This window comes from Mytilus californianus, unplaced genomic scaffold (assembly GCF_021869535.1).
Source record: "Mytilus californianus isolate M0D057914Y unplaced genomic scaffold, xbMytCali1.0.p SCAF_5, whole genome shotgun sequence".
Classification (NCBI taxonomy): Eukaryota; Metazoa; Mollusca; class Bivalvia; order Mytilida; family Mytilidae; genus Mytilus; species Mytilus californianus.
The window spans coordinates 101,760,009-101,775,658 of NW_026262701.1; the positions used below are offsets into that span (position 1 = coordinate 101,760,009).

The window sequence follows — 15,650 nt, forward strand, 5'->3', positions numbered from 1 at the left end:
CCATATAATGTAAAGGTAAAGTTTATATTTGTTTTTCAGTATTTCAGTGGATTGTTGTCTTGTGTGCTGCCAACACTTCATTGACATTTTCTACGTCTGTTTAAATTCCTGACCTGGCATGCCAACCCTTTTATATTATTTTTTTGGGATTGCTGTCTCATTGAAATAACCACACATCCCCTTTTATTCAAAAGAATGGTATCAAAAACAAGGCTAAATATCTGACAAAATATGTTTATTAAATTCCCTCAGGATGGAAAATATCTCTTGCATGGAATAAATATATAGCATGTAACAATATATCTTTCCTTAATAAACACATGCATGATATATAAGTAAATGCTATGGGTTGTAAAATAGTCAAATAAAATAACTGAACATGCATAAATTCTGACTCAAATAAATATCAAAAATATCTTGCATAATTTAATGGATAATGAAATATAGTTGGTGTTTTAAAACAATCAGGTGATTGAAAAATAAAAATCATACAACATGATTTCAAAAACACTGAATATAATTGTGATGCTGCAGTGTGTTTGAGTAAAACTAATTTGGAGTCTTAAACTCCAAATTAAATGGTAAATATTTTATATTTTATCTCTCCTGGCAGTTTACAGGGCATATCTACAATCACAGGAAAGAGGACATGAACAAAATCCTGTTTTATACATGACAGCAATCATAAGATTTCTAGGCCAGACTTGGCCTTACTTTCACTTATATCATTCTAAAAGAAGTTAATTAGTTTATTTTGAGACAATCTATACCACTTTCTGAATAAAACAACCTTGAATTTCATTGCAATTGAAGCCTGATGAAATGAAATCTAAAATGAAATACATTTTCTGAGTTGAATTCCTAGTTTCATGAATCACTGTCTGATTCTGGACTAGACTTATTCTTTACAGCATAAACTATTCAGGTGTTTACCAATTTTCATGTATTTGAAGAAATCTTTTTATCAAGAGCTATTTAAAAATGTTGGAACCAAAATTTGCTTAAATAGAATTTGAGTAAATCTGAGATTAGGTTAACTGATTAAAGCTATGTAACATGTTCATACCTGAGATCATTTTAAATTTTGTTCCCTGATACAATCTATTGGTAAATCATATTGACCACAGACAATTGATTATCATATGTTGTGATAGTATAGGTGAATTTCTTTAGTTTAGATTACTTAAGGAGGTGTTGGAATTAAAATAATAATAGCTATCAATAATATTTATTAATAATACCTTTTAAGAGAGAAAATGTATAATAAATCTCAATTATTGAAAAATAAAGAAAAAGCCATGTTTTTTTAGATTGAAGTATTTAAAAATTATAATCTTATTAATGCAGAAAATATGCGAAGCATGCATCTTGTTAAACCTTATTTTGAACATGTTTTAAAAGTTATGTTGGTAATATGGTATGGTTTAAAATATTTATTGAAAGAATAGACCATGGACAGTTGTCTTGAATGTTTATTAAAGATTTTAGTTGGGGTAAAACATTTATGCTTTACATCTTAATGTAAACTTGTTTTATCTTAGGTGTTAAGTGATTCTATAGTTGCTTTTGCCAACCTTCTGAATTGTTTTTTATTTACATAAAATGAATGAAATCATCAATACTATGGTTAGGTCATAATAGATCAGTAATTTCTCATTGAAATCATCAACATCATTTCATGGATGTGTCATTAATTTCTTTCTTAATTTGAATACGTTATTTGAAAATCATATTTATCATGTTATTTCTAATTGGTAAAAAAATATGAATCAAATAGTGATTCTATAGTTACATTTGTGAATCTTTGTTAAATTTGTGAAAAATAATTGAAATCATCAATTCTATGGTTAGGCCATAGTATATCATTAATTTCTCATTGAACATCATTATCTGCGTCAATATTTTTTGCCGTATTTTAAAGTATTATTAGTATGTAGTATTTATCATACAACAACTGGACATAAAAATAAAATAAATACATTAAAAATTACAACTGGTTCTACAACTTGAATGACATCATTGAAATCATCTGTGCCATTGGCTTTTGATGCCACAGGTACGTCATTGATTTCTATTAACAGCATCACAAGACAAATGCAGACCTGCCAACCTTCCAGATTTATGGGGGGGGGGGGGGGGGGGGGGGGTTCCCAGATGAGAGTTGTGGACTTTATACCTTAAATCTTCAATTATATGAGCACAATTCCTCAAAAAAGGGAATTCAAAGGAGTTTAAATAGCATTAAAGCACCAACTTGCTCACTCAAAAGTATATTGAGTATATATTCAATCACTTATGACATGTATTAGACTTAGAGATATTTTATGTCCTCTTCTGCTTAAAATCACCCATTTAAAGAGTTGGCAGGTATGCAGATGGGTTTTGAATGTTGTTATAGTTTAAAAAACATGATTGGTTGCTCTGCTAATTCCTAATCTCCTTTAATTCACATACATATATATATATAAACCCAACTGTCAGAGCTTTGGAAGTATTTTTCAATACTGATTAAATGATGTCCGAGTTGTTTTAAAAATATAAAAAAATCGTAAGTAAAACGCCAGTACCTAAAACCTGCTTAACAAACAAATAACTGTAGTGACACTCAACTGCAAACAAATGTCAAAAACAATCTTAGCTTTGGCAACTATCATTTTAGACATGACAATGTACAAAACCTGACAATTTAAACTGCAGTTATAATGAAAATCACATGCTAGAACCTACTTAAGTGTAAGAACGAATGAACACATCCTTTAAATACTTTGTGTTAGTGCTATGCATTAGGCACATAGCAAATGCTGATGAAACTTCAATTTAGATAAAGTCAAAAATACTGTAAATTCAGAAATGGTTATGGTTTTATAATTGCTAAAAATTTCAACAGTATAGTTCACACAAAAATATGAACAAACATGAGTAATTTTGAAAGCATTATTTGTATTCTGAAATTCCTTAAATTGCAATAATAATAAAATTCTTTTCCTTTGTTCAACAATCACAAAGAATAAAACGACACAGAAAATTCTGAATTTACAGAATTGAGATCAGTACAATCAGTAGCAAAGAATGGTTAATAATTTTTCTTTACTTAGGGAATCAAACAGTAGCAAAGAATGGTTAATAATTTTTCTTTACTTAGGGAATCAAACAATGTACTACTTAGGGCAATGTGAAAGGTCATTATTTGAGTTAAAGCAAATCAAAGAAAGGGTAGGATCAAGAAACCTAAACATGCTATATAAACATAGGCAATGAAAAAAGAATGAAAAAGGGAAGAATCAAGTGGCACTTTTGAAAAAAATCTGACAAAAATGTTCTCATATCTTTGGAGAATTTTCTGGTTAATATATTCATAGTGAAAAGTGTCAAAGAATTTCAAGGAATTGAAGCCCCCTGAAAACAAAAGAAAAGCTCCTATTGCTCTATAAATAGTTAAGCTTGGAGGATAGAAACTTATAAATATAATGACTATGGAAAATAATATACATACAATATGTATGAAAATAAATTAATGATAAATATATATATATACATTCAATCAAAGCATGACAAAAAACTGTCATAGCTTTGGTTGACATAATCACTTAAAAATATAAATATTTGCATTGTAATTGAATTGAATATAGCACTTACAACAAATACAAATATTTGAACAACTGAAAGGCCAATTAAATGTACATGTAATATTATAATTAATATTCCCTTCAAAAAAGGATTAGAATACTCAGATCGATAGTAGCATAAATTCATTTCACTCTAAATTTAAAGGTTAAAATAATTTTTGGAGGACTGTCATTTATTTCTTTATTTTTTGGAAAACATTCTTTGGACTTAATTAAGTGCTGTATACAGAAATTTTTTTTTGATAAGCAAAGATTTGAATGTACTCATTTTTTGGCCTTTATAGTCACAACAATTCTTATAAACAGTCTAGAGTTAATACAAAGGATTTCTTGAACATTCAATGATAAAAAAAAACACTTCAAACAAAACAGAAATTGCATCAGAAAATTTAAAAGTGGTCAAGAAACAATCATTAACATTGCATAGAAAAAAAATATTTTTGTAAATACACTACAAATCAAAATAACTTCACAATATTTAAAAGATAATCACACAACCTTAATCACATGATTAAAGATTTTATGACAATGTTTTTATCTCACGATACAATGGATATCAGACATAACCAGGGTTTGAATGTTCTGTAAACCCTGCACTGCGTTTTGTAAAGCCCATGAAAGATAAATACAATAGGATGACCATCATAAAAATAAGGAGATGTAGTTACAGGTATAATTGCCATTGAGAAGACTATCCACCCGAGACCAAATGATGCAGATGTACTGTATATGTACTCATTTTCGCGGCATATTTATTTTCATGAATTTCGCGGTAGGTATATTTTCGCGAAAATAAATACACATGAATTAGAATGCAGATTTCATGCATATAAAAACCATTGAATAAATATCGCTGGAATTTACAACTGTATATGCATGTTCACCTTGTTGGCTTCAGTTAACCTCAATTGAACCGTGAAACTGTTAAAACAACACCAGTTATTTTTACAGAAATTTAATTAAGAATAAAAGGACAAAAGGTGAAAAATAATATCCCAAGCTAAATATGACAGCTATATTAAATAATTATAACGACTTAATCAGGTTATTGAACATCTATCAAAACACAGGACTAATTTTTTGATTGAATAATCTTTGTTTATTTTGTTTCATATTGTTAAATAAATGAAGACCTAATTAATGAAAATTTTATGAATTTTAAGTCTGTAATTTATGTTCTGATATTTTGGGAAATATCGCGAAATTAAATACACGCGAATTCATCGACAACAACAAAATCGCGAAAATAAGTACTCGTGTAAAAAAGTACATATACAGTAAGTTATTTCTTTGCTTTCTTCTAACCTGATCTTTTAAACTTGTGTTTTATCTTAAAATTTATAGCTATAGATATATTAAATTGTTATATGCACCTAAATGTTTCTATTTTAGCCTTGATCAATATTCTAGATAATCTCTTCAAACCTTCAATACTGTCTGGATATCATAAATATATACATTATACATGTACAACAAATTTACAGTGTGTATTTTAGACTACTACATGTACTATTACTATACTTAAACATTGATTGTCAAAAATGGAATGTTTCAATTTGAGCATTTAAGTCATGCATACCAATTGTTCATATGCATATTAAATATAAAGGCTCATGAGGGTATTGATAACTCAAATTAAATTTAAAATGTATCACTTTTTTAAAACAAATAAAGCCTAAAATAACAAGATATCGAAAGTTTTCATAACATTTTGGATTTTCTAGTACTTGGTAAAATCAATATCTCTTTGGAATAAACTTCTTGGTATTCAAAAAAAGAAGAAAAAAAAGACCTAGCTAGGAATTTTTGTAGGTGTAACAATTTCTGCCTTAACAATTTACTAGTAGGTTTCTTGAATTTCAAAATACAAATTTAATCTTAAATTTTGACTAGCATCAAGAGTTCTGTTCCCAACATGCATCTTCATGTTTTTGAGATTAAAAGCAAGCTCTTAATATGTTCTTCCACAAAAGAGCAGTATAAACATGTAGTTAATAAGATCTGGATTTCATTTTAATAGAAGCACTAAGTTTTGATATAAAATAAGGACTCATGGTACGATACTTTTGGTAGTGATATTTCAGAGTAAATACTGATGATTAAGGGTGATTCAATACATAGTATATGACCGAAATATAGAGTATTTTCACTTGTAATCACCAGCAATCACCCTGTTTCGCTGTGATTCATTCAACACCAGCAATGGGGATTTTTGATAAAATCACCTTTTTATTGACTTTTGGACAAGGTTATCACCTGATCACATTTTGTAATCATATAATCTACTGTACCATGCTGATGCTATAATTTCTTTAAAGAAAAGTACCATTCACCAAATTGTAAAGTACTAGTTTTTCCATAACCTTTCATATTTCACATTATATGTAGACACAACAAAATCTAACATCAAACATTTTATGGAAATAAATGAAAAATGCCCATTTTCCATACAACACATCATTTAGTACAAAAAACCCTCAAAATTTAACAATATTTACAAGTATAAAATTGCATTGTGTTAATGTATATCAAACAAAGTTTATTAAAAGAAAAAAAAAGATACATTTTTAATATTGCATGAAAAAGATTATGATTTATGAAGAATCCCTATATCAATAATTTATCATCAGATATCTTGTTTTTAGATTAAAATATCTTAAATATTTTGAAACTGTTCTAATAAATAGTAAATATCCTAGACTAATTTTAAAAAAGATAAAAATTAATAAAGATTTATATGTGCATGTTAATTGAAGCAGATGCTTGACAGATTTTGAAAAAAAATAATCATTTTTCTTGCAACTTATCTTATTTTATATTTAAATGGAAAATAGACATGGTAGAGAAAGGAATGGTTTGTAGGAGGTAGACATTTATAACAATACTACTGCACTACAGAAGAAAGACTTAATAAACTTGTCAATCAATCTCTTATTCTTGTAGCTCTCTTTGCATAAAGGCACTGAAGAATAATCTCCCTTACGTTCCACTTCTACGGAATTATCTCCCATATGTTCAACTTCCTTGTGACTTTAATATTTCTGGTGCTACCAAGACAACAGTCTCATCATCTATTGTTAAAGGCACTATCTGTGCTTTAGAATTGTCTCCCTCAACCGCTTTCTTCAACTCTGCTCGTGCTTTACGTACGACAAAGGTCAGCAAGATAACTGTTATAATGATCTGGAAAAACATAAAAATTTTGTTCCAAATATAAGTACAAAGTTTCACATAATATACATTGAAGTCTTTTGCTATAAAGGTTGATATGACTTTCTCAGTAGCATTTCCCTACTTTTTTGTCATTTTGCATGTACAAGTCACTACTTTGTGGTGTTGAAAGGTTTGATATGACCAATGACCTTCCCATCCATTATCAATAATGTCAATGATTGATCTGAACTCATAGTGTTGTGATGTTGAAAGATTCAAGTTGACCGTTAACCTTTTGTTATCGATAAGGTCCAAGTTTGATCTGACAATGATTCAGAAGTTTAATCCAAAGTTGTTGACTTTCACGGTAAACTTGCAAAGCAAAGCATATAGTTCTGATCAAGAATATACAGGGAAGCTTGATTTTCTGGCTCCCTTTTTGAAAATGTAGAATCACTTCTAAGAAATAGCATCCTAACAAAATTTAGACCTTAATTTATATTTTAGGACCTCTAGGATGACAATAAATGTTGTCTGAGACTGAGTGGGACACTCCACTAAATAGCTGCACTCATTTTGACAGACTTTAAAAGCAGAGCTGAAATAATTCACAGCTTTAGTATTAAATTTAGAACAACCATTTAACTATTGAAATGAGTGCACCCTGGTGTTTTTTTTTAAATGTCTACATGTAACTGTCACAAATAAAGTGAAAGTGAAACCAGGTCAATAACTAATAGCTAAAGTGAAAGTTAAGGACAATCTAGAAATTTTGGTCTTACATACAATATCATTATTTACTGAATGTCGGTTGAATATAAAATAAGGAGATGTGGATTGATTGCCAATGAGACAACTATCCACCACAGTCTAAGGAGATGTGGATTGATTGCCAATGAGACAACTATCCACCAGAGTCTAAGGAGATGTGGATTGATTGCCAATGAGACAACTATCCACCACAGTCTAAAGAGATGTGGATAGATGGCCAATGAGACAACTATCCACCAGAGTCTAAGGAGATGTGGATTGACTGCCAATGAGACAACTATCCACCACAGTCTAAAGAGATGTGGATAGATGGCCAATGAGACAACTATCCACCAGAGTCTAAGGAGATGTGGATTGATTGCCAATGAGACAACTATTCACCAGAGTCTAAGGAGGTGTGGATTGATTGACAATGAGACAACTAAGCATTTTGATCAATAAAATTCTATATCTATCATTTAATATCATTATATAATATATGTATGTTCACATCATATCACTATTATCTGTCTGGTTATACTTTTACATAATCAGATAATGATAGCCTACTTCGAATGATACAATGGTCACAGGACTTGATAACACTTGTATATATGTAAATATCACTCAAATCTCATTCATTTCATCAATTACATGTGTCATACAGCTCATATTAAGTACATGTATATGTAGATTGTTGTCGACTTTTTAATGAATTCATGATTATTTCCAAACAATATGATGCATGACTATAATATTGTAATAGGTGAACTGTTGAAAAGATTCTCAAAGTGATAACCTTTTAAAAATCAAACTGATAGAAGTATGCAAATACTAAAATTATCATAATGTTTTCTTTCATTTTTATTCATATTGGATTTTTTTTTTGTTACTATCAATGCTGAACAGCTCATATACGTTGAAACAAACAATATTGACCTTCAAAGGCTTATATATCACATGTACATTAAATTATGGGAACAAACTTACAATAAGACATGTAAATTAAAATTTTATTTACAGGGCAAAAAGTTTGGTTAGGCCATTCCCCCCCCACCCCCCTTGAACTGATAAATCATAAAGTATCATAAACCTAACTCTGACTTATCATATAATAACTATCAGATGTTCACAAGACATTAGTCTGACAAATATGAGTGATAACAAATTCAAATTTTACTAAAATCAGCAAAGACCCATCAAAACAACATCTGATACAAAAATTCAATAACACTTTTAGATATTCGGATGTTATATTGGCTCTCCATGAATGAGAGCCAATATACATCCAAATATCTAGTCTCAATAAAGACGACTTCAGTATGTATCTATATCTTTAACGGGAAGCTTAATATCAAATTTTATGATAAAAGAGATGATTTTTCATTTCCTATTGTTAATTACCCATTCTAATATGACGTTCTTCTTTCGCTTTGGAAACAAAGCCATGCTCTAATTACAATAAAATATGGGCTGCACGTGATTGACGTCACAATTGAAATTGCAACGTCAGTTGTATTTTGAACAATGCCGGAGATCGAAATGGATCTTTTTGTTGGTGTTGCTCGCTAGGAAATTAATTAAAATCATTCTAAAAGAAAGTTTACATATATATGTTAATTTTTTTATTGTGGAACTGTTGATTTTCTATAACGTTTTTGGTTCATCAAATCAAAATGGCTGCCTTTCGAACGTGTATTATAGGTCCGCTTCGAAGTACAAAAGTTCTAATTTTTCCTATCAGAATCGAAATAATTCTATCAATCATACCATGCTTTATGCTAATTTTAACATGGGTAGGCATTATATTTGTCAATATTTTACACCTCGTTAACGCTCGGTATAAAGATATTGACAAATATAATGCCTACCCATGTTAAAATGAGCATAAAGTATGGCATGAAAGAATTATTTCTTAATTTTTAGATGGTGACGTTCCCTTGTCACGATCTTTATTCTTATGGTGTTTGTATATCTCAACTTGTTCGATTCGCTCGTGTATGTAACAACGTATTTGATTTTAATGAAAGAAATCTCTGTATAACTGAAAAATTATTACACCAGGGTTTTCGATATCACAAACTTGTCAAAATATTTACTAAATTTTATCATTGGTACAAGGACATCACTCTGAAATGTAAATCAATGTGCAGACATCTTATTCGTTCAGGTATTTTACATCCAATGATTAATGGTAATAACCTATACAAAGAACAAAAATGTAGTCATTCACCTCAAAAGCTAACCAAACCTTTAAACAGACTTATTCAGAAGGGATATAGTTACGATACTGTTGTCAGGTCATTAAAGATGGCATTTTTTGGAATAAATATTGATTCACTCATAGGGTCTTTGCATCGGAAATAAACACATTTATTCTAAAACCAGTTGTTGGCATAATACAGGTTATGTTCTTCTCTTATATTTTATGATGGTACAAATGTATGATACTAAACCCCTAACGGGAGGGATTGTGCTTGATTTTCATATGACAAAGACATAATCTTTCAATCAGTTTAATTGAGTTCCTTCTGTTACCTATTCTTACATCGGACTCTGATTTCTTTTAAACTGAGTTTTACTGTGTGTATTGCTGTGTGTTTATTTCTTCTACATTGGCTAGAGGAATAGGAGGAGGGTTGAGATCTCACAAAACATGTTTCACCCCGCCACATTTTTGCGCCTGTCCCAAGTCAGGAACCTCTGGCCTTTGTTAGTCTTGTATGTTTTTTTTATTTTGGTTCATATATATGTTTCGGAGTTTAGTGTGACGTCCATTTTCGATGAACTAGTACACATTTTGTTTAGGGGCCAGCTGAATCCCGCCTCCGGGTGTGGGATTTTCTCGCTGTTGAAGACCCATTAGCGGCTTTGGGCTGTTTTCTGCTCTTTGGTCGGGTTGTTGTCTCTTTGACACATTCCCTGTTTCCATTCTCAATTTTATTTGTCTCACAAATTTGTTTTTAAAAACTTTCAAAATGGTATTTTGCAACAAAATGTAGAAAGATATTAAACTGTATCATTTTTGGTGATTAGGTTGTTGCTTATATTTAATATTACCCAAAACCTACATTTGTATATAAATTTACCATGTTTGAATGTCAATAATTACATTTCTATATATGATGTCACAGCTGTGAACTACATTTCTGCACTAAAGTAGCAAGACTTTATAATCTAACATGTATATTTACCTGTATTGCAAAAATGATGTAACCTGTGGTAGCACTAGATCCATCAGACAAGACGTCCTCCATGGAGCGTAAAGTTGATCCCATGTAACAATTCAATACAGCTGTTGGACCTAATCCTATGGCTGATGCTGCTGAGTATTTTAAAAGTGGAATATTTGTTAACTGTAAAAGAAATATTTCAACTATAGCTGCATGATATTTAGTACATAAGTAAATGTAAATTATTAATGTGGAAACTATTCATTAGATGAAATCCCAATATTGGAAATATTAATGTCTGTTGTCACTTTGCCATTCATAATACATGTACATGTGTATTGCAGTTTTTTTTCTATTGTCTTTTTTATTTTAAAGTACCCAACCTTTTCTATTATCTTTTTTCATAATGGATCAATTCTTCTTGGCATGTGTAGCTGTCTCCTTTGTAAATTGAAAAATGAGTGACTAATTGTTTTTTTTTGACAATTCATTGCACAGCTAGCTATATATATATAGATATATAGATGAATTTTATTCAATTACTACATATGTACATGGACAATGCATCATATAATTTTCTTATCAACTGTTTAAAAATTATTCATTTTGTATGTTACATTTTTACTAAATCATAAATAAAGAGTAACAGTATATTTAATAAATTTTGAATCATAGAAACTTACTATAAGCAAGGGTATTGTCAATTTGAGGTATCAAAAATTGAGTACTGCTTTTCTACATTTTGTAATATAATGTCATGAATGTATTTGCATAATTTAAGTTGTTTATACTTTCATTACATGTAACATGTAGTTATAATATCTAATTTCCATTTGTCCTTCCACATAATCAATTACAATTTTGTTCTTCAAAGACATTGAGGTAACATCTGGAATTGTTTATAAACATCAACATGCATATACAAAATAATGATGAATGTGTTAGATTTCTCATTTTTTTCACATTGTTTTAAATGCAAGTACAAGGTGAATGACATAAAACTAAACCAGTGGCAGATCCAGAAATTTTCATAAGGGGGGCCCACTGACTGCTTAAGAGGGGGCCCACTCCAGTAAAGCTTCAGTGATTCCCTAAATAATCAACCAAATTTTTCCCACAAAAAGGGGGCCCGGGCCCCCTGGAAAACCCTCTTAATCTGCCTCTGTATACATTATTATAAACAAGCACACATTGGTGCACAATAATTTAAATTAATCTTACTGAACATACAACAGGGACAAAAATATTATACTTTGAATATTCTTTTTAACTGTGTTAAACCACATTAACTAATTAACAAAGAAGTGTTTTAAATTGAAATTAATAATACTAACATAAATGTACATGTACAGATCGTGTAATTTGCTGTAAAACAAAGGGGATGAAAGTTAACAAACATGGAAATTAAACTATGCAAAGAAATGCAACAAAACGTTCAGAAACACAAACAGAACACATGATGGCCATCGTTCATAAAAGGGTTGAAAAGAATAATGACCGACTACAAAACATGAAATTATGCTCAGATAATATACAAGCAATCAATTGAGGTACAGTATCTGATTGACCTTTTTAGCACCTTCAGATGTTTCTAATGAACACTTTATTTTTCTTCAAAGTGTAGTAAAATCTGATTCAATACATGTATATATGTGAAGGCTAAGGTTTTTTTTACTTGGAAAAAAAAAACAAAAAAAAAAACGCAGCTGTTCAATAGTAAAGGGTCTGGATGGGGTTTACAGAATAGAGAATAATGGACAACCAGTGCAAAAGAAAGGGCTAAAGAATAAAAAATAGATAAAAACAAGAATGTGTCCATAATACATGGATGCCCCACTCGCACTATCATTTTCTATGTTCAATGCTATGAAATTGGGATCAAAACTCTAATTTGGCATTAAAATTAAAAAGATCATATCACAGGGAACATGTGTACTAAGTTTCAAGTTGATTGGACTTCTACTTCATCAAAAACTACCTTGACCAAAAACTTTAACCTGAAGCAGGACAGACAGACAAATGGACGCACAGGCCGAAAAACATAATGCCCCTATACTAGGTGGGGCATAAAAATAAGATTAGAGAGTAATAGGGTGATAAAATATACAGAATAGAGAATACATTGTAAGTGGCAAAATAAATAAAGAACAGAAAAAAATAATCTAAAAAATTAAAGAATAAAGAAATGAGGGACCCCACATCCAGACCCTCATAGTAGATATCATCCAAATTAACAATATAATTTAGAAAAATATATGGTTCGTATTAGAATATTGTGCTTAAAATTATGATATTTATGTCTTTTAAGATGTTTAAATATGATTTTATAGAATAAATTATATTTTTTTTATTCATTGTCTCTTCATTCCAGTTATTATGTAGAATTGATATCCCTGACATGTTTTCTAGTGATTATGCATAATTCCTGAAAATTTTAGAAATTAAGTATAATCACTAAAGTTACCAGCGATTATGCGTAATCCCTGAAAATTTCAGGGATTATACATAATCCTTAATTCTACAAATTCACTGTAACATATAATTTGAAGTGCTACATGTACATGTATACAAATTTACTGATGTCACAGTGCATAATACAATATCTTCCCCTCAGACACTGCTAATGGCATTGATGTATGAAATAAAGGTATAAAATATAATAAATGTACAACATTGTACAATGTAACTTGAATAACAGTCGCTGATACTTGTATGTGTAGTGTAGGCTTGAATTATTTCTATAAAAACGAGTTACATGTAAATACTTTAAGTTGAGTTTGTTTTCATGACTATGACAACTGCACAAAATTTTGATTCAGTATTATTTCATGTACATGTATTTAGAACTATTTAATTTGTACTAAAGTACCATGTACCTGTGTTTTTTAATAACTATATACATTTGTACATGTACAAGATATGCTATACCAACTTTATAGAGCCAAGTTGGGTTTTTTTTAACTAAAATCTCATGGTTTCTTGTACGTTCTTCTAGACTTATCTTTTAGTATTCTACAGATCAAGATAAAAAGGTGGGGTCCTGAATATGCATGAATTGAAAAGGTGGGGTTGATGAAACATCATTGATAATTTATATACATTTGTATTGTGAAAATTAGTAAATCTTGCAAGATGCAGGCCTAGGCTATTTAGCTTGCATTAAGGGGGTAATTTTACGTGTACACAAGAACATGAATAAAAAAGTTACATATTTTCCACAATCTTTAAAACTAGTTCTTTAAGGCTTGAATAACAAGGATTTATGCATTTCAACCTAACTGCATAACCCGTGGACTAACTGCTCTTTCATATGTTTTTAGCAAACAAATATATATATATAGGTGAAAAGAAACACTGGCAAACAATGCAAGTTGTATGATAATACATGCAACCCTTTTCCATTCTCCTTATTTTAAAACTTACTGAGAATATACCATTCTGTAGACCAAATGGAATTGGTGTCAGCCTGGAAAGTGCAACTATTTTAAATCCTTGTTTACTCTCCACAACAGTTATAAAGGCTTCTATTTGTCTGTTGTAAAACTTTGTCAAAATCCAATCTCTACAACAATGTTTCATTGTCAAATGTGCAATTAAAATTCCTACAGCACCAAAAAATGTCACAACCAATGGTCCATAAATATAACCATATAGATATCCACATGCTAGCATCAGCAACATGTAGCCCCAAGCCACTGGAAAAGACACTAGAGTAAACAGTAAAATAAATATCAGGAAACCAACAGTAAGATCTACATCTTCCAACCAGATCAATAGTTTCTTGATGTACTGGTGACAAAACAAAACAGCTAAACATGTTAATGATATCACAATAAATGATGTGACAGATACTTGATAGCAGCTGACTTCTGTGTTAAATAAATCTCCAACTTCACTCGAACTTTCTGAGTCTGTGCTTCGGGATTCAATGTCTTCACCATGGTTCAATTTGTACTCTTTAACAGAGAGGAGCTGTTTTGATTTTGATAAGAATATGTCATCAAATTCTGAAGATTCGCCAAGAATGAGTTGTGGTTTTACATGAATATCATTCAGATGTAGTCTTTGTGACAGCCTATGTGCAAAATCTGGTGCGTTTTCCTCGGCCATGTTCAGGTATTTACAGATGCAAAGTCCAATTAATATCAGCGAAACGTCTTCTCTAACTGATTGATGTCATTTTGAAAACGTCTTCAATGTTTTGGGATTACTTTACATTTTGTAAATTATTGTAAGGAACTGTCGCTAAATGTCTAAAATTAAAGAACTTTGTTTGTTGCTATGTAAAATGTTATGACTCCGGACACGGGACGATGTCAAAAAGTGGATCGCAAATGTTGATTTACAAATTCCTCTCGTTGCATAATTTGAGTAGCCTGTACAGATTAGAGTGTTTTGATCGTCATAGAAACCTGTAATAGATGTACCCTGCCAGGTGTTGTCTCTAATAAGCTGACTGCTACGCCCAAGCTTGTCCGTGTCCGTTTTGGTCTGATCACCAAATGTCGCTGAGGTTATTAACAACCGCTTACGACGTTAGAAAAAAATGCATAGAGTTATCTTTCGTTGCTCTGTATAATGTCACAAAAAACAAGGAATTGTATATTTAAATATACAATTCCTTGCAAAAAATAATAATTCAACTGCAAAGTTTGATTTAAAGTCGATATTCACACAAGCTCTATTGAGCTTTTTAAATCGTCTGAATAACAAAGAAATAATCCACAAACAACAATAACACAAAATATTAACAAACAAGAAAGAAACAAACCAAGGATTTATATAGTAGATAGTAGATAATATAAATCATTGAACAAACCACAATTATAAATCATATTAAGCAATGAAAACTTTTTTTTTGTTATATTTAAAAGTTATATTTGTTTGGAAAATTTTTGTGTTGATACTGAGGTATTGGCAGCACAGGGACTCGGTTAGCAAGCAGATT

The 15,650-nt window shown here is 30.3% G+C and overlaps 1 protein-coding gene across 1 annotated transcript; it reads right to left on the reverse strand.

The window, feature by feature from the left end:
• Positions 1 to 218: 218 nt before the first annotated feature.
• Positions 219 to 15,225, reverse strand: LOC127702159 (transmembrane protein 64-like). Its single transcript, XM_052206264.1, has 3 exons — positions 14,126 to 15,225; positions 10,724 to 10,885; positions 219 to 6,809 (listed from the first exon to the last, which is right to left on the reverse strand). Exons 1-3 carry the CDS (start codon positions 14,810 to 14,812, stop codon positions 6,642 to 6,644), a joined length of 1,017 nt encoding a protein of 338 aa, XP_052062224.1. The 5' UTR covers positions 14,813 to 15,225; the 3' UTR covers positions 219 to 6,641.
• Positions 15,226 to 15,650: the final 425 nt, after the last annotated feature.